The 23,712-nt window shown below is 45.2% G+C and overlaps 1 protein-coding gene across 3 annotated transcripts in view; it reads left to right on the top strand.

The window, feature by feature from the left end:
* IKZF1 (IKAROS family zinc finger 1) overlaps window positions 1-19,668 on the top strand; it is a 100,019-nt gene extending 80,351 nt beyond the window's left edge. For all 3 annotated transcript variants that reach the window (XM_023517889.1, XM_003797740.3, XM_023517888.1), the window contains 4 exons: window positions 3,413-3,580; window positions 7,670-7,795; window positions 11,949-12,083; window positions 18,042-19,668. In XM_023517889.1, coding sequence (XP_023373657.1) covers window positions 3,413-3,580; window positions 7,670-7,795; window positions 11,949-12,083; window positions 18,042-18,748 — 1,136 coding nt within the window. In that variant the 3' untranslated portion in view covers window positions 18,749-19,668. The remainder of the gene's footprint in view (window positions 1-3,412; window positions 3,581-7,669; window positions 7,796-11,948; window positions 12,084-18,041) is intronic.
* Window positions 19,669-23,712: the final 4,044 nt, after the last annotated feature.

Raw genomic sequence — 23,712 nt, 5'->3', positions numbered from 1 at the left:
ACGCATTTCCATTTGCAAAAAAATCCAGAGGGTCACAGGTTGATAAAGAAATACCTGCTTTGGCCGAATGAGGGCTGAACAACTGCCTGTGTTGGAAAGGCTTTCATTTTCCTGGGATCTGAGCGAACGTTAGAAAAGGCTTCTGGACACTCCGAGTATAAAGCATTTCTAGAGCAGCGCTTCTCAAATGTATCAAAGGGCATAGAAAACATTGAAGAGTTTGTGAACGTGCAGACTCGGAGTCAGACCCTGGGGCTCCCAGAGCATCCCCCACAGAGCATGTGCAGCTGGGTGGACAGCAGACAGAGCCATTTGGGGGCTCAGGTGCCATGTGATTCCCCACGGGACAGGCCAGAACCTGCACCACAGCCCTCTTCCTCCTGCCCATGACTGAACCAAGCAGGGACTTCTCTGGGACATCTCCCGGGTGAACCTCGCCTCTGCCACATCAGTGCCTTGGTGAGATACCACTGGTGCCATTGGTACGTGGTTTCTTGGCACTAACCCTTTGTGTCCCGTTTTGCTGATCGGTTCATATTTTGGACTCAGGCGTGATGCCTTCCCTGCCGACATCTGCCAGCTAGCGTGAGGATCTGAGGGGGAGAAGTAGGAGGGAAGCCGGGGATGATTATTCTAAGTGAGGGGGAGTTTTCATAATAAAGACCAAGGAGTGTCTGAGTTTTTGGTCATCCTGTATGGGATCGCACCTGTTCTGTTCCCATCTGTGAGGTAAAAAGGCTCAGTCCCAGAGCTTCCTGAGTAGAGCTCTGATTCTCACACTGCTGCGAGGTGTGGCCACGGCAGGCCCAGGTCAGTTCTCGCAGTTCAGACCAATTTTTTAGTTCACCGTGCCCTGATGTGCCCTCAAAAATTCTGTAGCATAAGCATCCATGAAAACTTTTTTTTTTCCAATCAAGTTACTAAAAAGGGCTCACACGTTCTTACTGAGGGTCCCTACATGGGAGAGCTATAGTCACTTCAATGAAAAACTAAATCTTGAAATCATGATATCCAAGTCCTCATCTCAGTTAAATAAAGGTGAAGGCAACCTTAGAGAATTTTGATCTACTTAGCTACATGAACAAGTGATGGCCCTTGCCACACAAGAACACCCAGTGACAGGGCTGCACTCTCTGACCCCTCAGAGGGCACGTCCCCTCACCTGCTAACATGTCCAGGGGGAGCCTTTCTTGAGTGGGGCAGTCTGAATACTCTCTCCAAGCCCCCAGGCCCTGTGCCACACAGCCCTTCAGAAACAAAGAGGCATCCCGTGGGAAGTGTGTGCCCACAGGGATTAAGACACCAGGCACGGCAGGGGTGTGGAGCCCGCCTGCCTTGCCCTGCTCTTCAGAAGTGCAGCTTGGCTGTATGACCTGTCCTTTCTGTCTCCAGCCGACCCGTGTTTCCCCTGCACCCTTCACACCTGGGGAGGAGCACAGGACCTTGACAAGGCAGGAAATGCTTTTCTGGTGATACAGGCAGAGGGTTGAATTTGCTAGCTTGGCATTATTACCCCACACAGTTTTGTCACCAGGAGTGTACCCACATCCTTGTTATGACACGAGCTCTCCCACACAGCCTGGCCCAATGACAGCTGTGGTTGGAGGTGTGTCCATCTCACCCTGTCCGGGCTCCCTGCCCCAGGGCCTCTGCCTTTCCCGGCCGTCCATTCGGAGTTAAACTCATACATCACGCACACGTGTGATGAAGGCCCAGCGTGTTTCTAACAGATAATGAAATGGCCTTTCTTTCTTGGGAGCTCCTCAGGGCTACTTGGCTACTGGCCATTTTAAATCTCCCATCCAAAATTGTAACTCAAAGAATGAGTGAGTTTTTCTCTCACCTGCTTGACCTTAAACCTTTTCTCTTTTCAGCCAGGACTGATCCAGAAAGAGATCTGGGGAAATGCCCACGACACCCCACTTAGGATCAGAACACTTTCAATTGGCTTATAATCGAGTCTCACCATGAGTTAGTTTCAGCATTTATAGCAGCGCATCTGCTGTGCCCACTAAAAATGATGACAATCATGAAATTCAAGTGCCAGTGTAGACTTGTAGATTTAATCTGGTGTGGACTCTAACAGTACCACATATAGACTTACACTCAACTGTTACCGGTATATGCTGTCTTCTTCACCATAATTACCTTCGCCAATTGGGAAAATGGTTAAATAGCCATTTAAAAATGTTTTTCTCTTTTCCTAAGAAAAAAAATTGTCCCTAGGAAATGCATTTTTAGGATATCTCAACACTAAGAATGGTGGTCACATTGGACTCTTCTTCTGAATAAACCATTTCTGTTTCAAAGGAGCTGTTATATTTGCTTCCAAGTTTCTCACTCTTTTAAATAAGAGTTAAATAAAACATTCAACGAATTTGATTCCAAGACCTGTGACTAAAAAGGACACTAGCATATTTCTTTTTCTCAAATGCCTGCTTATCCCTTTTCAGATCCAGAATGTAAATATAAGTAGGGCCACACCTGGGCCTACAAATTCATTAGTCCAACTCCTGAAAGAATTCCTTAATAGCAACTAAATTGTATTCCCTAGAAGATCTGTATTTAGCAGATGACTTGTCTGCTGTGGATACAGACCAAAAACAGCTTAAATGCTTAAAGATTTGTGGAGAAAGAAAAGTGCAGGAAATCTCAGTGCACCTCTGTCTCTACACCCTGCCCGGGGAGACCTGGGACTTTTCTTTGGGAGGTAGGGGGCTTTCTTCTCTCCTTAACTTCTCATTTCATTCGATCTTTCTTCATATCTCTCCCTCCCTCTCTCTCTCTCTCTCATCCTCACACTCTGTCTCTCTCTCTCCTGATTTGCCTGCTTAGGGACAGACAGGTAATGGAGAAGAAATTGAAAGGGAAAATACAGGGAAAATGTAAATGAAAAGAAGTTATTATAACTGTTATAATGAAGTGCCTTTCATTTAAATATAAGAATGTAACGCTGAAATGAACTTGTGATCCTGAAATGCATTTTTAATGAGTTTCCTTTTTATTTTGCTGCTTCAGTGGCATATTTTAAAGACCCTTTGAAAAAAGCCACATTAAAAACCCCACCAAATGCCACAACACGCAAAATTGGATATTGGTTTATTCCAAAACTGCTGATCAGGAAGAGTGGCTCTTCATCACAAAATGTTGCAGTCACTTTATTTAAATGAGTTTGAATTTGCATTGTGATGTGCCATTCTGATTTAGGGGAAAAAAATTAGATTTTCAGATCAAATTGACCCAGCCAGTGAAGCGTTAAGGAGCTGGCAGGTTTAGTCTGAAAGCCTCATGTTCTATCAAACCTGCAGCCGGTGGAAGTCACCAGGCCCCTGTGGGAAACAACTTTCTGGTGGCGTTGTCCTCTCGTCCCCGCTGGAGTTTTGCTCTCACTGCTGTCCTCTCTCCGTCCCAGGGGAGCGGCCCTTCCAGTGCAATCAGTGCGGAGCCTCCTTCACCCAGAAGGGCAACCTGCTGCGGCACATCAAGCTGCACTCCGGGGAGAAGCCCTTCAAGTGCCACCTCTGCAACTACGCCTGCCGCCGGAGGGATGCGCTCACGGGCCACCTGAGGACGCACTCCGGTAGGTCCCCGGGCGCCACCCTCGCCTGTGGCCGCACAGGGTCGCGTCCTAGCCGGCCCCAGGGCCAGGCCGCGCACAGTCCTCTGCTGGGTGTCGGCCAGCACCACCTTGGCACCAGTCCCCCTTCATGCCCCGTATTCTTCTTTTCCCACTGAACTGGAGGAGTGGGTGGGGACGTGCACGCACACGCACTGCACGCACACGCACACGCACGCAGAAGTCTCGCCCTCAGATACTGTGTTGCAGAAGCTGCCGCCTCATCCCATTTTGTCAGTGAGGTCTTCGTAAAGGATTTTGTCAGCCACACTTTGGTGATGCCGAAGTTTTTCAGATATCTTTCTTTATGCTGCTTGTTAAGTCACACTTACCACGTGTTACCCAGGGTATTTTAGTAGCAATGACAGTTGCAGAGGTGATAGACAAAGGTGATTTAGGGCACACCCACCCGGCATGATTCCAGTGTGAGTCTCCTGCCAGAAACCAGATGGGGCCTCCTGGTGAGAGCCCAGTGTGGAGATGCGACCAGGTTTTAGGCAGAGTATCTCTGAGGGAAGTAGGTAGAGCCGTCCTGGGTAACCCACAGTCTCAGCCAGAGCATCATTAGCATTAGTTCCAGCATTCTCAACACATCCCAACCTGGGAAGCTCAACTCCACCTTCAGTTAGATTAGCTGCTCCGCCTTCTGAGACACCTTTGCCTGTGTCGGTGTCCAGGAGCCCATGGAAGAAATGGCTCTTGGCCAGCCCCTCCTGTGTCACGCTTGCCTACAGTAGAATCTGCACAGCGTGACATGAGTGGGTTTCCTGGACATGATCCAGTCAGGGACATCTGGCATAGGGAACAGCTGGAGGCTGGGGGGGCAGGAGAGTGGTGGCCCTTGTCCCTGCCCTCAGAGAGCCTCCAGCTCCCAGCCATTTCTCGTCAGCCACCTGGTCTGGGCAGGTGCTGTGGGTGAGGGGCTGCTTCAGACCAGCCCCTCCCTCCATCCCCAGGTAGCAAGACAAGGAGCAGCCTCCCCCACCAAGGGGAGGATTGTGGTCTTTGTGAGAGGTGTGCAGGGGCCCAGGCACCTCTTCCCAGAAGTGATCAGTGGTTGTAATGGCTGGGGGTCTTGGGGGCGTCTCCCTGCGTCCATCTCTTTATCACACACTAACTGGTGGTGTGCTCCACGGGGCGATAGTGAGTGCACATGAGGAAAGCACCCGTATGTGGAGGCAAGCGTGGCAGAGTGTCTGAGGGATGGCTGGTCCCCAGGTGGAGGGTCAGGAGAGCTTTTGTAGGAGGAGGGCTTGAGTGCATGCCTGCAGGTGAGTTTCTAAGCTTTGCTTTAAAGAAATCCACATCTGAGTGATTCAGCAGTGGTGCTGGAAGGGGACGTGGTGCTGTTTTAGCAAGTGCTGTCAGCACTTGGCCTTTCTCCTGGTGAGGGGAACCCGCAGGAGCTCACCAAGAGACTGGGGGCAAGAGGGCAAGGAGTCACAGGGGCCCTCAGCTGTGTCCTCCCATCCCACCTTCCCTCCTGATGGTGAGCATGGGGGAGGCCCCCAGTGCTCTTGATCAGAAAATTGTGATGTTTGGGGTGAGCTTCATAAAACCTCCCAAGAGAGGAGTTGTAGGAAGTTGAGGAGTTGCTGGCCCCATAATGCAGGCAGGTTACAGGGGTGACCAGGCAGGGACCACACCAGTGCCCAGGAAGGACAAGCTGCAGGGCACCCCCCCCCAAGATGGGAGGATGACAGCATGACTCAGTGAGACAAAGTGTTGACATGTGTGGTGAACGTGTGTGACGGTCCCACCTGGAGGCACGTGGGCCTGTGCTGTGAATGCTGTAAAGTCAGTGTGCCACACTGAGGGGCAGTCCAGGAAAGTCTTCACATCTGTCATTTCTAAGGAGTCACGCAGACACAGGCACCATGGGCAGCAACATTGCAGTTAGAAGAAGCACAGCTTCCCAAGTCAGTAGACAAGACAAATACTCATTCTTAGGTTGACACCTGCCCGGGGCAACATCATCCCCAGGACACTCTCATTTGCAGTATAGACCCCTTCTGCACACCAGTCCTTCAGAGTGACAGCAAGGCTGCTCTGCCCTACCCTGGTACAGCTGGAGCACCCGGGCAGGGCTCTCTGCTACTCTGGCTCCATGCTTATTCGTCCGGCCGGCTTGGGGCATGGTGTGTACCAGGGTAATTATATGTATCAGGTGGTAGACTTTGGGCAGTTTATTTCTCTTATGGATCCACCCAAGAGCAAGTGGAGAAAACCTTCATTGATCCCGGACTGCTGGTGACCTGGGTGTCTGAAAGTGCCATTGACACACGCACAACTCCCTCTAAAAAGCAGCTTAGGTCCTTCAAAATGATTTCAGAGGGAAATAAAGATGTTAGCCTGTGTCTGGCCTACTCAGATGAGGCCACATTCTATCCCACCACAGCCCCCTAGTCCCTCTTTCTTCCTCGTGGCTTTTTTAGGAAGTTGTGAGCTTGCTTTGAGACTGCTTTCCTGCAGAATATTAGGTTATGCATCAAGACAGACTTTAGTTCTGCTGCTTACAGTGAACATATTTCTTATATTCCAAAGTTAAAACTAACCATATACTCAGAAAAATGGACATCTGACACCATGCCGTATTTCTAGAAAGCAGTTTTGATCTTGGAATTTACTAAAGTTAGAGCTTTTTCAGGAAGGGACATTGAGTGCTTATCTGTATTCTATTAATTTCTAAAAACAGTACCCACTAGAATATGTAATTTGGGGCAATATTCTGTATTTCAACATTATTTCCTGGTGTTTGGGGGAACATCACTTTCTATAGATAAAGAAAAATCTTTTTCTTTCTCTATTAACTTTTCCAGAAGTCACATTTTGGTTTTCATTTTAGTCTTCTTAAACCATAGCTTCTACTCACCGAGGAAGTAGATTTAACCAAACATTCCTATTTGGTTGGTTTGGATGGTTTTAATTTGTACACACTACTTTGAAATATGTGAAATAAAACAGTATGAGAAAGAAGTAAAAGATTCAGGTTTTAGGGTGAAAATGTATATTCCTTATATAAGTGATTGAAGATATTTTTTAGCTCTGAAAATGGTATCTATTGAAGTCTTTAAACTGAGGCCTGGTTGAGGTTGCTGGCTAGTGGGCTTTTTCTAAAATACTACTCCAGGTGGTATTTAAAATTCAGGAAGGGCTAAACTCACTGTGTAGAATCACAGTGCCCAAAACCATAGCCACTAGTTGTATGGGGTATTTTAATTTTAATTTTTGGTAAATTTAAATCAAAATTAAAACTTCCTTCTTCAGTGGCACTAGCCACACTTGAGTGCTCACTAGCCACATGTGGCTGGTGGCTGCCGCATTAGACAGCACAGGCAGAGACCTTTCCATCATTATCGTAAGTGCTGTTGGGCAAGGCTGATCTAGAAGCTGTGCCATCCTGGATTTCTCTGGGCAGAAAACAGAGCTTTTCTGTAAGCTTGATTTGTGAAGTGTTCATAGTGTATGCCCCATGTTAGTGGAAATGCATTATACAGACTATTTCTAATACTTTTTAGAAATAAAATGCTTATTTTATTAAGGCATAATTGTCCACCATGGTTCCTTAGAGACTCAGATTATCCAGTTTAGCACCTGGAATTGAGCTCACTCCGGTTGCATTCAGTGTAACATCAGATCAGGCCACATGTGGCTCACAGCACACTGAGAGGCCTCCCCAGGAGGGGAATCTGCTGATTATCCAGCTGGCCCGAGGGCCTTCCTGATGTCTCTGTGCAGCTTTACATAACACTGTGGTGGTTCCCTTCCTCCAGCCTAAGGACAGACCTCCATGGTTTAAAAAGGAGACAGTTTGGTCGTCTGCACAGAGGACACATGAAGATGAAATGACAATCACATGAGTTCTTGGTACAATCAAACCCTTGAGCATTAACATTTTCAAATTCAGTAATTTTGACCAAGTCCATATTGCTTTTAGCTCTCAAGAGTAGAACTTTTTTTTCCTTTTTTGGTAATAATTGTATTGCATGCATTCCCATTACACATAAGGCCGACATTTAATTGGGGTCTTGAACTCAATTGTGTTTCCTGCAGTTGGTAAACCTCACAAATGTGGATACTGTGGCCGAAGCTATAAACAGCGAAGCTCTTTAGAGGAACATAAAGAGCGCTGCCACAACTACTTGGAAAGCATGGGCCTTCCGGGCACGCTGTACCCAGGTAAGCGCGCGCAGAGGCTCGCTCAGGCCGCCCAGCGTCTCCCAGCCGGCCAGGAGCAGAGCCCGGCCTGCTGCCCACCATGGCTGTGATGACATCGCAGTTTCTCGGGAGCACATTGTGCATCCCAACCTTCTAGGTCCCCATGTGACCTGAGAGAGCCTGATTTTCAGCACCCCCCCTTCCTATCCAGAGAAGCGCCTAAGACAGGCAGGAGGGACCCTGAAAATTTTTTGCTTTGTTTTTTGGATGCTGGTGTGTTTTTTCTTTTTCTTTTTCTTAAAGCCTCCAGTAGTGATTCTTTGTGCTTAATAAAATAAAATCTGAAATCTTGTTTTACAACTGTTTTTTCAAAGCTGATCAAGTAAAACTTTTATGCTGTGATTTCAATCATCAGTTCAGATCCAGGGCACAGTATCCACAGCTGCCTGGAATGTGAGGCCCAAGTTTGTTGAAAGACCCCAGAACTTGATGGTGTTGAGGTTGTGAGAGGATTAGAGGAAAGTCTTTCCATTCTTGGGAGCTGTGATGCTTCCCTGTGTGTTGTGTGACAAGATGGCCCTTGACCTTGTCCCTAGATAGTGTAAGGGAAGAGTGTACAGAGAGCACCAGCAAAGGCCAAATTCACGCAGGCGATGGCAGTGTTATTATCAAAGGTTCCTTCCTAACTTTTAGGAGATGAGAAATTTAAACATAGATCAAGCGAAGCAAATCTCTTTCACAGCACTATTCACTTAGCACTACCCCTGGAAAAATCATTGCACTGGATGAGAGAAACTAAATTAGTGATGGAGAATTTATTAAGTCTCACTCAACATTCTGACTTTAAGAAATGGTTTATAAAGGAAAATTCTCCAGAGTACACTCAGATTATCAGTGGCAGATGAGAGCAGGAGAAAAGAATTATTCAGGATGAAGGCCTAAAAACTGATTCAGATTAGTCTTCACATCCAGAGGCAACATGCCACATGTCACAAGCTCTGCAGTCCTCCTGCGTCCCTGCTACTGATCAGCCTAGGACCCAGGGCTCACACAAGGGCCCTCTCTGAGCCTTAATCTTCTCACCTGTGAAATGGACAAAGTCTATTAAATTATCATTTAAGTTCTTTCAAAGTCTCAGATCTAGAATGGAAGGTATTCAGGGTGGGTGGAAGAGGAGAAATTGGATATTAAAATAATAATTATAGTAATAATAATACAATTTAGGAGTTATAAACCTGTAGCCAGACTCCATAGCAGGAGGATGAGGGATGAAAGGATGATTTTATTCCTTTGAAATAAAATGTGAACACTCAAATGTTGGATTTTTCTGTTAAAAAATAAATGAATAGGTCTTGGAAGTAAGCTTTCCTAATGATGTAATTTACATATCAATGCTTAATAAGCCATTTTCTGTACTAAACACATACTTATTGAGGACTCACAGTTGACAGCACCACGGCCTACTGAATCTGATACACACTTGGGATTAGGAAGACAAAACAAAGAAACCGACCACTGGTTGTCTTGTTTCCTCCAGTGTTTTAATAACTAAAGAAACCAACTGTGAGGTCGGCGAGCTCCTGCCGGGGAGGAGGAGGACCAGTGCCCCTTCCACTGAGGCTTAAGTTTGAGTTTCACTGAATGTGACCCAGGCTGGTTACTTCAGCGTGAGTGGGAAGTCCTGCCTGGCCCCTCACAGCAGCGCCCTGAGCCAGACATGTGGGAATGAACGGTGTGATCCGGAGCCCCACCTGAGGACAGATGTTTAGGGCACAGACGTGCTGACACCTTCAACCTCAGCATCCTCTGTCGGCATCTGCATCAGTAAACTCATGTGCCAGTATTACGTACTGGATATTAAAGTACCTGTGGTGACAATCAGTTTGACCCTAAAATGTTAATTTATTTCCTGTGGTGCTCAAGTTGTTGGGATACGACAGGGATGCCTTCATGTTCCTGTACCCAGGAGGTGAGGAGCAATCATCCGACCTCAGTGTGGCCACAGACAGAGCCAGGCAGCCTGGCATTTAATCCTGTTGCCTTGTATCAAGATGTGCAAAATGAGCATAACAATCTTTAGACAGAGATACCTACAAGGTATCTCTTTTAGTTTCCCCTTGCCAGCCTCTTGCCCTTCTAAGTGTGCAGGAAGTGCTTGTCTAAAGAGCTTGGGGTATTGAGGGGACCCACAAAAGGACTTCAGTGGAAGTCTCCCTAGACTGTATTTGGGCTGACGGGGCAGCAGGAGCTCTGGGGCTGGCATGGGGGCATGTTGGTCACCACAGCCAGGGCTGATAGTGACCAACAGCCAAAGCTGACCTCTTTGGGCATCTCCCCTTTCCTGTCCCTCCCTCAGAGACAGCTCTTGTCCATGCTTAGGTGGACAGTGGTATAGCCTCTTTCCTCCCCAAACCTCCTTAGTTTGGACCCACTAGGTTAAAATAAAGCCTAGCTTAGAAGATGTAGAAAAGCTTAATTTTCCTGGATATATTTTTTCCTTAGTAAAAGGCTTTTGGTCACCCGTTCTTAATGTCTTTACATAAAAAAGAAATGTTTCTCTTGAGCCTTAGGTACACAAACTGTGTCCCAAGCCCTCAGAGGTACGTGCGTCTGGACCACAGAATGGCCAGTGATTTGGGAGCTGTGGGCTCCTTTGCTCCACTGTGATCCACTCTGGCAACTGAGATTCCTGGGAGGCCCTGGGAAGGGGGTAGAGGAAACCCTGCTTGACCCCAAGGCCTTGGGCCTTGCTTTGCAGAGAAGAAGGGCATGTCAGGAAGCTGAGATCTAGCTTGATCCATAAAGTGTATGATTAGCAAGTTGGGTTTTATGGATTTATGTTTCTCTTGCATATAAATCGAGATGTGGGCTACATATTTTTGCCCATTTAATGCGAAACACATAAGTCCGATGTTAAAATATAAAACATCAGCAATCATAGCCAATTTGAAATATATGTTTTCAGGGTGGCTTTCATAATAGAAATGAAGACATAAACTACTTAGAAATCATCTTAGCAGGTGATGTGCAGGCCATACTGAAGAAAACTATCAGACCCTGGAAGATTGAAGAGGGACGGAAGTCTGGACCCTGTCCACGTACCTCTCCCCAGATCTTGATTTGGGGCACAGATTCAACATAAAATTGTCTTGTAAATGTTATTGGAATTTGGTAACCATATACATGTATGCATTGTAAAGTATATCTGGATAAATAAATAAGAGAATTGGCAACTTTTTCAAAAAGAAGAGTCATGTCTAGCACTGTATGAAAACACAGCTGGAGTGGATGTAACCTTTGGAAGAATAGGCAAACAGATCAGCAGTGGAAAGGATAAACTCACAGAGACCCTGGAGAGCTCAGCACGTGATTCCTGAGGAAGGAGAAAGCATAAGGAAGAAACAGTGCTGTAAGAACTGATAAGATACTTGGAAGACAATAGATTTGCATTTTCAGCTCCTTGTATATTAGGATAACTTGCAGAGAAATGAAAGAGAAGTATTTCAAAATTTCCATCTTTCAGAACTCAAAGTACATCGTGCAGGGTGCCAAGTTATATCTTCAGTTATGGAAAGAAAGAGACCTCTGAAACTTCTAAATCTTATACAGTAGGAGGTACTATTTGATTTTCAGGAGTTGTTATGTGCTTGGGGATAAGTATTGATAACTCTGGGTTCCTTCCCCACATGGCCAAGATTGCTATAGGGTCTTGAAGGCCACGTTTTTACATCTCAGTTGGTTGTGTAGTGGATGGAGCCAAAGCCCTAGTCATTTCTAGATTTGACAGTTTCTTCCATCTCAGACGGCTCATGTTAGGATTGGCTGATAGTGTATTTGAGACAATTCTGAGAAGTTAAAAAAACCCTTGAAGGGATATACTTATGTGATCCCCTTCCAGCCTCTGGCGACAGTGGTGTGCTTGTTCTTTTGGTCTCAGGGAATCTGTGGTTAGCAGGTGTTGGAGGACGGAGCATCAGTAGGTGGCCAGTCCTGGCACTGCTGTGACCATTCTCTGTCTGGCAGAATTGTCAGGAAGATTGGGGTGATCTCTACCTCTACAAAGGGGCTGGCTCTTGTAGACACTTATCGAATGTCACACATAACATTGGACTCAACTAAACCCTTTAAACGTAAAAGTTTCTAAACTGGCCTCTCTAACTGTCTTTGACTTTAGTCATTAAAGAAGAAACTAATCACAATGAAATGGCAGAAGATCTGTGCAAGATAGGATCCGAGAGATCCCTCGTGCTGGACAGACTAGCAAGTAACGTCGCCAAACGTAAGAGCTCTATGCCTCAGAAATTTCTTGGTAAGAGTTAAACGTTTGCTGTTTCTTAAAACACAACTATGTGGGTATTTCAGACACAAGTGGAAATTAGTTGAGGGTAGAAGAAATCTTATTTTAAAACAAATTGGTAAGCTTAATATTTTCTCATTACCTTAGATCTTTTTCAATAAGGGCCAATAACCAAACTCTTCCCACCAGTTTTTCTGCCAGGTGTGATTTTGCAGCATCTGGGGTCCCCAATGTGATCTGCCTGTGGACACAGCCCCTCGGGGGTGGCCTGGTCAGTGCGCACAGGGTTGGGGCCATAGGGTCAGGGGCACCACACAACAGGACAACCTGCATCTCACCAGCCTCTCTAAGCTTTGAATCCTCATTTTTCACATGACTCATAATGCCTCCCTTATGGGGAACTAACAAGGGTTAATGGGAGGAGAAGTGTCCAGTAATGACAGGATGCAGCAAATTTTTCTTCTGACAATGGGGCTTGTAGCACCAGGTGCTGTGAGGCCACCCTTTCCTCTAGGAGCCATTGACTTAGTGCAGGTGAGAGACAGCCCCACCAGTACCTGTCACTCCGCCCAGACACTGTCAGGTGGCTGGTGTCCGAGTAAAGGCGTGAGGCTCTGGGACAAACCTGAGATTGTTATGGAGCCACTGGCTGGCTCTGTCACCTTGGTGAGCGGGCTCTGCCTCCTGAGCCTGCTTCATGCTTCAGGATCTCACAGGGTGATGAGAACATTGTATGCCCCCAAGGGTGTGGGCACACTGAGAAGCCCTCAGTGAAGAACAACTATGTGGAGGAAAGAGGACCAGGACGCAGACCTTGGGAGAGGAATAGATCGCAGCACATCACAGGCGTCGGGGTTTCTAGGCAGGCAGGTAAAAACCAAGAGAAACTCTGGTCATGAAGGGGAGAATGAGGACCTGATGTAGGAGCCAGGAGTGCAACTAACTAAACCCAGGTACCTGCCAGGGAAGCAAGAAAAGTGAAGCTGTCCTGGGCAGCTCTGGCCACACAGTGGGCAGCTCTGGCCACACAGTAGACAGCCTTGGAGTGCCCCACTGAGAAATGAACCCCTCATTCAGTTGGCAGAAAAGAAGAATGGGTGTGATGGAAGCAGCAGCTTGGAAAGTAGACAACAAATACCAAAACTGGGCTGAAGGAGGGAGAGGGGGAGCGCTAGGCGGCAGCAGGCGTGGAGGGTGGGTGTGCGTGGGGGCGGCTGGTGAAAGAGAAAGAGCCAAGGCAGGAGGGAGTGAAGGACACCGCGTCGGGCAGCCTGGTGAAAGGCCAGCCCGCTGCAGAAAGGTAAACCGGATGTGGGGAAACATGGAGTTCTGTTCTTGATGTGTCCATTGTCAAGGTCCTCCTTCCATGGCACCTGGGGAGGGGGGATGGGTAGAACTAGAATGTGGCAAGTGGAGCCCAACGTCCCAGAGGGGGAGGCCAAGCTCTTGCAGTAGGGCCCCAGGTTGATCTATTGACCATGCAGAGAGTCTGTCACAGATTGGAGGCTGGCAGGGGAAGGAAGGATTTGATTAATTTAAAAAATGAAAGCCACTGGTTGGCGGCGCTGTGTAGGGAGCTGCCCACATGTGCGTGAGCCTTTCGGCATCAGAAGGAAGGAGACCTTGACTTTCCTGAGTGGAGTGGGAGTGAGACCCTGTGCTGGGGTGGGTGGGTTCCACAGCAATGGGCACAGGCCTACAGGCTCCCTCCTGGGCAGGCCCCCTGGGGGCCAGGGACAGGGTGATGGCAGAGACGAAGCAGCAAGTGTGTGCCGGTGCTGGGAAGAGTTACAGGCATTGGGAAGCAGGTGAGGAGCCTTTAGAACACTGGTGTAGCCCTTGGGTGAAGGACATTTTCAGGGCCTTTTAGCTTTGGGAGACTTCAAGCCAAATGAGAAACTGGCCTGTTCCTCTACCCAAGTCTCCTCGCGTGAAACCACAATGTGGGTGTTGTCTTGAGAAGTTTCCTTATTAAAAGAAAAGAAAAACAAACAAAAAAAAAAGCGGCATAGTGCTCTGAGGGTGCAAGGCTAAGATGACAAAGAAGTCTCCTAGGGAGAAGTTAGATGCAGGGAAAAACGGAACGGGAACAAGAGAACAGGGCAGCAGACGTGGAGTGTGGAGGCAGAGGCTCACCAGCAGCGTCCTCTGCTACGGCTCCCCCACCAGTTGAGACTGTCAGCTGACTTCTGAAATAACTCTGCTTCCTGCCCTAAAATGTCTGCCTTACTCTCACTTCAACTTGATAGATTTCCAACTACTGTTTGTGAATCCTAAGGTGTCAGGTAGTATTTATGCTACCTATTATTAAATTACCTTGGTATATTTTCTTCTTTTATAAGAAAAAGAAACACTCTTGTATTATTTAAATGACACATAGTTAATATAAAGAATTTTTTAAAAATTTTAAAAAAAGAATTTTAATGCAAAAATCAATGTTTTCAGTTCACCATAAAACCCAACATCCAGAAATGACCCATATTAAAAGTAGGTGAGCATCATTATAAATATCTTTCTATTTTTATGTATGTGAGTGGTTAGGTTGATGAACAGTGGACAGATGGGTAGATATGAAGTAAATACTTTCATTTAAGGTTTTATCATCTTAAATTTAAGATGTGAAAAAGAACCCCAAAAAACTGAAGGACTGTCTATCCATTAACTATTCTTTAACAGAAAGCAATATTATTTTTTAATGGCTCCTCTAAAATTAAAAATATATATTATAAAAATTATTAAGAACTTTGAATTTTTTTTAATTGACTTTTTTGAATTTAGGTAGTATGTACTGGCTCACTGCTTTGTAAATAAGGACATTATTCCCGCTCCCAATGTTCACAGTTATATTATTATTATTACATCGTCTAGCTTCATAAAATTCACATTTTGTTCAATAACCATAATTCTTATAATAGTTTAGCTATTCATTACTATTTAAATAAATTCAAGGATCAGACCCAGCCCCTTTTTTATTATTTCTGGGTTTTTTTGATTTATCTCTTAATTGATTGGACTTTACATTCAAGCAACTTTTTTCAAAGTGTTTCTATAGGTGTCTCCACCATTGTTCGTGTTGGGGGACGTTGGCCTGTTGCCTTCACATTTGAAGAGCATCTCGGCGGTGTTACCATCCTGGATCACTATTTTTCCCCCCTTTAAAAAGTTTTGGGATTTTTCCATGTTGCCCCATGGCATTGCTTGTTGAATGTTGCTATGGAGATGTCTAAGGCTAGTCTGACTTTGTTCTTCTTTAAGATGATTTTCATTTTCTCCCGGAATGCCTGGGTAGTTGTTTTTTAAACCTTAAAGGTATTTCCTAGCTAGGATATATCTTGGTGTTTGCATTCTACATAAAAATTTCCTACCATTTTAATCTAGAGATCCCCTTTTTTTCACTTTATTTCTGGAAAATTCTTTTTTATTTAAATTTATATTTTGCTTCTTCTATTGTGATCTCTGTTCAGGGATACAGTTGTCCATATGTTGGATAATTTATCTTCCATGTATGTTAGCATTTCTTTATGTTTATTTTTATTTCTTTGTCTTTTTCACATTTATTCACTATTATAATTTCCCTCTATGTCAGCAATTCAAGTTTTAATAGTTTCTGTCCTATTACTATTTCTTATTTGTGTACTATATTGCTTTGTCCTTCATATTTTTTTCCCTGAGATCTGAAATCTCTTTTCCTCCTCTCACTCTATTGTTTTTGCATGTCATCTCTGAATAGTTTTGAAAATTTGACTCCATGTCAGGAAACAATTATGAGTTATTTCCTTTCTTCTTTGAATTAGCGTTTTCCCCTCCAGGATGGACTCATTGGTCTGTTTTACTTCCTTTCTTCCCTTGTATTGCTAGAAAGTATTTTCATGGTAACCATGACATTTCCTTTTATCTTTCTTGTTCTACTTGGTCTGATTTATGTATAGGTTGACTGTCATTTCAACATTCTTCCCACTATATCTGAGACTTATTTTCCTGTGAGAGCTATTGGGCTTCTATCGAGTTTTCTAGATCCTGAAAGAATGCCAAGGACAAGCTTGTGGGGTGCTCAGGTGAGACAAAGTGCAGCCTTTGTTCAAATTATTTTCCTTTGCTCTCTCCCTTGTTTGGAGATTTGGCTAAGCGACCTACACTAGCAGCAGAGCACATAGGTGTGGAGTCCCTCCCACTCCCACAGGAAATGCTCTGGGGGCTTTGGGCCATCTTCCATCCAGCACAGACTGTGGAAGATTCAGTTTCTGGCTGAGGGGCAGCCTCGCTGTGTCCTCCTCCACTGTCCTCTGTTTCCTGTTAGAGAGGTTTCTGCTGCTCTTTGATCAGGTATCAGAAAGATGTCTATTTGAATTGTTTCTCTAGAACAGGGGTCCTCAAACTTTTTAAACAGGGGGCTAGTTCACCGTCCCTCAGACCGTTAGAGGGCTGGACTGTGGGCCCTGGGACGAGTCGGCTGCTAAGCAGGACGGGCAGCATGTGGCCCGCAGGCCGTAGTTTGAGGACACCTGCTCTAGAGATATGAGGATATTGGGGGAAATGATGAGGATGTGGATCATTCATACCAAAGTTTCCTAGAGGCAAGAATAGCAGTCAAGCTTTGCCGTACATCTCATGCCAGAATTTTCTGTTTCTTTCCTGTCTTGGAGACAGTGTGTGTGTATATTTCATTAGGATATATTCCTTCACTTATGTGATGGCTCTTGGTGAATTTTATAGGTTTTTTATTTTTCTCATTTTGGGGCCAAGAGAAATTCCATGGGCAGTTTCCATATGCCATGCGAATCTGGAATATATGTTGATTTTTTTTCTATATTTAATGTGTTGATAGCAAGTTTTGAAAACAACAGATTTCAGTGGTTGCTTGGGAAGCCACTAAACCATGACTTTAGGAAGAGACAGGATGATGATGAGGGGAAGCACCATTTTGGGTGGGGCTATAGACACTTCTATACACAACAAATCTAGCCACACAGTCCAGTCCACTCCTCTGCTTGCTGAGGTTTGATAGGACAGACTGGGGTACAAACCAGAATGGGTTCATTCTCTCTGGGATTAGTGTAAAAAGACATTTAGCACCTGGACACAAAAACAGAAAAAGCCTGCCTGGTGTCATTAATGCATCCTGAGGACAGCTCATCTACTCCTACAAACTGATATCAGATCTTCAGTTTCTTGAGGGCAGCCCCCAATCCCTGTTGGGTGGTCCTCAGCCCTAGTTTCTTGCACATCATCCATTATCAATACCTTTTTAAAATAAGTAGCTTCCTTGTTTTGCCTCCTACTTTCTACCATATGTTTCTGTGCTAACAACTTTAGAGAACTATTTTTTAAGTCTGAGTATCCTTTCTATTCTCATTGTAAATTAGAGACCATTTACCTTTGTGTTATTTGTAAGAAATATGTAATTTTATTATAAATACACAGTCATCCTATATTTCAGTTGAATTTTATTCTAGACTACTGAATTATTAATTTCACATTATATCACATAATACTATTTTAAATACCCATAAGGCATATTATTATGAATGATAATATAAACATTGTGTATTTTAGTTACATAAATGTGTGATAAATTACCCACTTGTTGTAACAACATTCTACTGAAATACATCATTTAAAATGTTAAATGAACTTAAAATAGTATAAAGTTAAATTAAATAATATAATTAAAGATAATAATGTTGAATTACAGCATCCTTAATAAAAAGCATGAGTATTGGTTTTTGGCCATTTAAATGTGCATTGTTTAGATTGGCACCAGCATTCTGGTTCCCCTATTCTTTTAAGTATTTATCCGGTCAAATTCCTTAAAGTGTCCCCAGCAGGTACGTCCCTGGCCAGGTGCCCGCGGGACAGACTTGTGCCCTCCCCCTCCCAGGCGGTGCCTGCCCCTCCCTAGGTGCAGATCAGCAGTTGCAGTGTGGGGCTGGACGGTGACTAGCCTCACTCACTGTCACCTGCTTCCCACAGGGGACAAGTGCATGTCGGACATGGCCTACGACAGCAGCGCCAGCTACGAGAAGGACAACGAGATGATGAAGTCTCACGTGATGGACCAAGCCATCAACAATGCCATCAGCTACCTGGGGGCCGAGTCCCTGCGCCCCCTGGTGCAGACGCCCCCGGGCGGCTCCGAGGTGGTCCCCGGCATCAGTCCCATGTACCAGCTGCACAAGCCCCCCACCGAGGGCACCCCGCGGCCCAACCACGGGGCGCAGGACAGCGCCGTGGAGAACCTGCTGCTGCTCTCCAAGGCCAAGTCGGTGGCCTCAGAGCGGGAGGCGTCCCCGAGCAACAGCTGCCAAGACTCCACGGACACCGAGAGCAACACGGAGGAGCAGCGCGGAGGCCTCATCTACCTGACCAACCACATCAACCCGCACGCGCGCAACGGGCTGGCCCTCAAGGACGAGCACCGCGCCTACGAGCTGCTGCGCGCGGCGGAGAGCTCGCAGGACGCGCTGCGGGTGGTGAGCATGAGCGGCGAGCAGATGAAGGTGTACAAGTGCGAACACTGCCGCGTGCTCTTCCTCGACCACGTCATGTACACCATCCACATGGGCTGCCACGGCTTCCGCGACCCTTTTGAGTGCAACATGTGCGGCTACCACAGCCAGGACCGCTACGAGTTCTCGTCGCACATAACGCGGGGGGAGCACCGCTTCCACATGAGCTAAGGGGGCACAGGACGCCGCCCTCTCCCTCCGCGACAGCCCCCGGCTGCACCGGCGGATGTTGTGTTTTCATTTATTGGGATTTTTTTTGTTTGTTTGTTTGTTTTTTCTGTTTCCTAACTTGGTCGCGGTTCTGATTTGCTTTTGGAAACAAGGAAGTTTTTATTGTAGCGGCAGGGTGACACCGGAGCACCCAGAACTGCTGTCTCTTAGAGCTAGCGACAACCCCTGCCCTGTTCCTTCCTAGAATCTCCTTCTCTAAATAATTAGTCTAAGAAGTGTTCTGAGAATTATATAAAACAGGCCAAAAACCTGGGAAGGAGTTTGTACACCAGGTGCATCCAGCAAGTGTGTCCCGAAGTGTGTCCCTGCAGGTGCGCAAACAGGACAGGTGTGTGACTGCCTGAGTGGTCTGGATGCAGCAAGACCAGCAGCTGAGTGGGCCTCACACATCTAGAGCAGAAAGCCTGCACTTTTTGAAAGAAAATACTATTTCAAGTCATACTCTGTGCAGGAAAATAAATTGTTTGGGGAAGTAGTGTCTGTTGGGCTGCACTGGGCAAAGAGTAGGGTGTCAGGGCCTGAATCCCAGGCTTTGCGGAGCACGCTGGAGTGAGGCTGGGCCTTCTTAGGCTTGTGGCCAGGGGGGATGAATCCAGTCTTCCTGGGGATGTATCTGGAGAGCCCGGTTTTCCTGCTTTTTCATTCCTGTGCTTTTAATAGCCAAAAAAGTCTATCACTACATTTTAAACACCAGTCCTGAAATTCGGACCTTAATTCTTTTTGAACCACTCAGACAGTAAAATTCCTCAGAAACCAAAGCTTCATTCCAAATTGTACACTCGTTTCTCATGAACGGCAGCTGGTTCTCTCTTCCTTCCCTGCCTGGTTCTACCCAAGCCCTGAATCCTAGCTCTCATTTTAATTATATATGTTTATAGCTACAGGCTTGGATTTCTTAGCATTAGTAAATTTCTTTCCCTACACTCAATGTCTGTTATTCTTGTTTTAAAATCCATAAAATGACTAAGAATGATGCTTAATTTTTAGATCAATGATATATGTGAAGCCAGTATCTCCATCACTAACACAGAACTCACTGGTTTGAAGCTAAACTTTCAAATATGTTGACACCATTTACCAAGCAGACAAAGCCGCGTGTATGTCCACACATAACAGGATGAGTGGTTCTGTAGCCTTTATTGCTGAAGGATATTGGAATTTGCAGAGAAACTGACCAATCCAGACTAGTGCCAGCAGGTCTCCTGGGACAGAGCAGGAGGTGCTGGAGGTGAGAACTCTGCCTCTCCACGCTAAGAGGCCCAAGCAGGGATTCTAGCCCCAAGCAGGAAGGGTGTTCCTCCACCTCAGTCCTATCATTAATGTCTTTACTCTCAACCAAAGAAGAATATACAGTTTCAAATATTTATGGTACTTGTCTTTGTGAAAACTGTCCCAAGGTAAATATGGAGAAACAGAAGGTAAATTGGACATAAACATCTATTTCATCCTGTGATCTAAACCTGGGGTTCTTAGTCTCAACACTGTTGACATGCTGAGCTGAGTCGTTTATCATGGGGGGATCTCTTCTGTACACCCTGGGATTCCTACCAACATCCCTGGCTGCTTCCCAACAGACAATAGTAGCAGCCCCAGGTGGTGTTGTCCCCTGGTGGAGGGAGATCACTCCTGGTGGAGAACCACTGATCTGAATGAATTATAAACCAATCAAAGGGCCTGGGAAGCCTTCCAAAAATAAAAGCACTTGAATTTTCCCAGCCAGCAATATCAATCCTGACCTGTTCTCCTCTGGAATCATCATAAATTCTATAAATGAATTATTCCCTCTTCAGCCTTCAAAAATATTTTTCTTATGGACATTTGAGTTTTGTAGAAGGGATGAACTTTATAAAAATACCATTCTTGAGTTGTAGATGCCTTTGCAGAATTCTGTGGCATTTTGAAACTGGAATAAACAAAGTTGTAGAAATTTACACTCTGCCACATCAATGTGCAGAGTGAAGGGGGTGGGGGCGGGCAAGGGCCGTGGACAGCTTTCATTCAATATGCAACTATAGAGAAAGATCCGCCTCATGAACATCGTCAACGCGAGCATCTCTGTAGGTCTCCAGTTTGCTAGCAAGTTTCACCTACCCTGTTCCTTTCCCTCCATCCATGGAATCAGTTGGTTGAGGGAGTTACTTATCTAAGTGGCATTCGAAGAAAGCCTAAACCAGAACTGTAAATAGTGGCTCCAGGAATTCTTTTCTAAAATGCTTTGCCCTTTCTTCTCACCCCCTTTTATAGCCAAATAATGTCTATTTACATACCTTTGGTTGTGTTTTTATATTGTAACACCATTTTTCTTTGAGACTATTGTATTTAAAGTAAGGTTTCATATTATGTCAACAAGTAATTAAGTTATGTTTGAAAGGTGGCCATATTATGTACCAAAAGTTGCTGAAGTTTTCTCCTAGCCGGTAAAAATAGGACTTTGCATGACTTCACACTTTTTGTTCTGTTGTATGATGAGTGAGTGTGTGTCTTGGGAACCGCTGTGTACTGCCATGTGCCTCGATTCCATGCATCCTCATTGTGCTTAAAATAAATACCAGAGACAGGAAGGTCACCAGTAGCAGGCTGACCTGTTTATTACAGCTAGAAATCACTATGTCATTCCTCTCCCTCCCTGACATCCCAGATTCCCAGGAGGTGGAAAGCCTCACCTCTGCTCCTTGCCCCACATTCCTTCTGTGATTTGTACCTAGATGGTGTGATTGTCCTAATTCCAGAGTCACTAAAAATCATTGCATTATCACCAAAGGGCATGTCCCAGCACCAATTGCTTCAGTTACCAGCATGTTCCATTTCAAATTTAGAATCAACCACATAATAAAATCTTAGAGTCTTCATTGAGAAGGAGAGCTACCTGAGACGTGGGTTTATTTTACGGGTCCCCCACCCCCCCGTGTTGTGCTTTTGTTCTTGTCCTGCTGTTTTGATTGCATTGTGACTCTTGTAGCGTCCTCTTCTTGCCAAAACAAAAGCCGGATGAACTGGATTTAATACAAAGTCACGACGCAAGTGTGTTCTCTTATTCTTCAGTTCCAGCAATAATGAATGGTCAACTCTATTTAATATCCAGATCTCTCTCTTTTATTTCTTTTTTTTATTTTAAAATAAACCAAAATTAGACTTATTTAAGATGTTCAGGCATCAGGAAAAAAAGAAGCACATATACTTTTGGTGCAATGGCACTCACTGTGAACACGGTAACCAGATTTTAATATGCAATCTTGTTTCCAATACTTTCTAATACACTTTTTTATAATGTTGTGTGTGGTGATTGTTAAAGTTGAATTTGTTTGTACCCAGTACAGCGTTAGGTCTTCAACTGCCCTTCTGGCAAGTGAATGCACAGGATTGTAAATGAGAAATCACAATCGTATTTCCAGTCTGCCTCAATGATGATGTTAAATTACTGCTGTTCAGCTGTGAACAGGGGATGTACCACTGGAGGGAAGGAGTATCCTTTTGTACACATTTTGAAATGTTTCTTCTGTAGTCATAGAACAAATAAATGGAACAAATACTCTGTCTACCCTATCCCATCCAGTCCACATCACGTGAGAGCAGGAATCTGCGGAGTCCCTTGCAGTTAAACCCCAGCATGAGGAAGAAGAGATGGGCCTTGGGACAGTTGCACTGTGAGTTGGAAATACAAATAAATCATTTAGACATCATGTTGTTGCCAGCATGGCAATTCAACTCAACAGACTGACCAACTCCCATCTATAACTGTGCTGGGCTTGGGGATTCTAATTGTACAGTCATGAGGGCACGTGTAAGTAGAGAAGTGCTTTTCCAGCCTCCATAGCACACCTCAGAAGTCCTGTGAGTGGCCCCCACCTCGCATGGTGAAAGGACAGTGACTGCAGCTTCAGGGTCATCATTTGCAAAGCTGTGCTCAGGGCCAGGGGTGCCGGTGCTGGGAGAGTCATCCTGGCTCTGGTGCAGAGCTGAGCTATTGCAAACCCTCCATATGGGGAAAATCCTTTGTCCCTTCAGATGAATACTCAGACATCATTTGGGTTAAGATCTAATAAATAAGGGGAGGTGGCTAACTTCTTTTGGCACAATATTGGGTCCAAACAAGGTGAAACTCTCGTGAGACAGAGTATGTAGGGTTTCATGTCAGCGTCAGTACCCAAAGAGGACTTTCAAAAATAGCTTTTTCCAAGGTAGCATTTTTGAAGAACTTTTTAGCCTTTTTAGATCACCTCACTGAAGGAGAATGTTGTTCATATGTGTGTGTGCATATATAAACACACATATATGATGATATACCCATTTAAAAATGTGTTCCATCATTTTATAGCTACACCTTGGGTATTTCTCAATAATCACAGGGCAAAAGAATAAAGAATATTTATACTTATTTTAAAATAATGTGGGCTCACACACAGAGGAAAAAGTAATTCAATAGGATGGGAGTTTGGAAAAGAGGATGAGGAACTTGCCTGGGGATGTCTGCAGAGCTGTGTGACTCAGCTTCAGTGGCCAGTGCCTGGGGAAGCTCAGTAAAGATACATAGTGACCAGTCGATGGCCTGCAGGTCCTAGAGACCAGTGACACAGTGACATAAGAGTTTCCAAACCTATTCTAAGGTCCATGATAGGATGTTTTAAATGGTCATGAGAATGATTCTCAACATAGTCTTTTGATGCTGTGAGCCTTGGGTATTCATCCACCCCCTTCTGGTCTGCTAAAGAGGCACTGGAAACAGCCTCTTCTCTGCATTTTGCTTCTGTTTCTGAGGCAATTTAATAAAAAAAAAAATTGTTAACAGAAAAAACAAATAAAAGTTCAGCTGTTAGTGTGGAGTTTGGGAATTAGGAGCTGAAGATCAGGATTAGGAGCCCATTTACAATAGACTTGTCACTTTCTATCAAAATAAGACCTCTTGG

Source organism: Otolemur garnettii, unplaced genomic scaffold (assembly GCF_000181295.1).
Source record: "Otolemur garnettii isolate 467f Iridium unplaced genomic scaffold, OtoGar3 scaffold00123, whole genome shotgun sequence".
Lineage (NCBI taxonomy): Eukaryota > Metazoa > Chordata > Mammalia > Primates > Galagidae > Otolemur > Otolemur garnettii.
The sequence above is the reverse complement of the archived record's forward strand: the minus strand, read 5'-3'. Positions and strand labels throughout refer to the sequence as shown.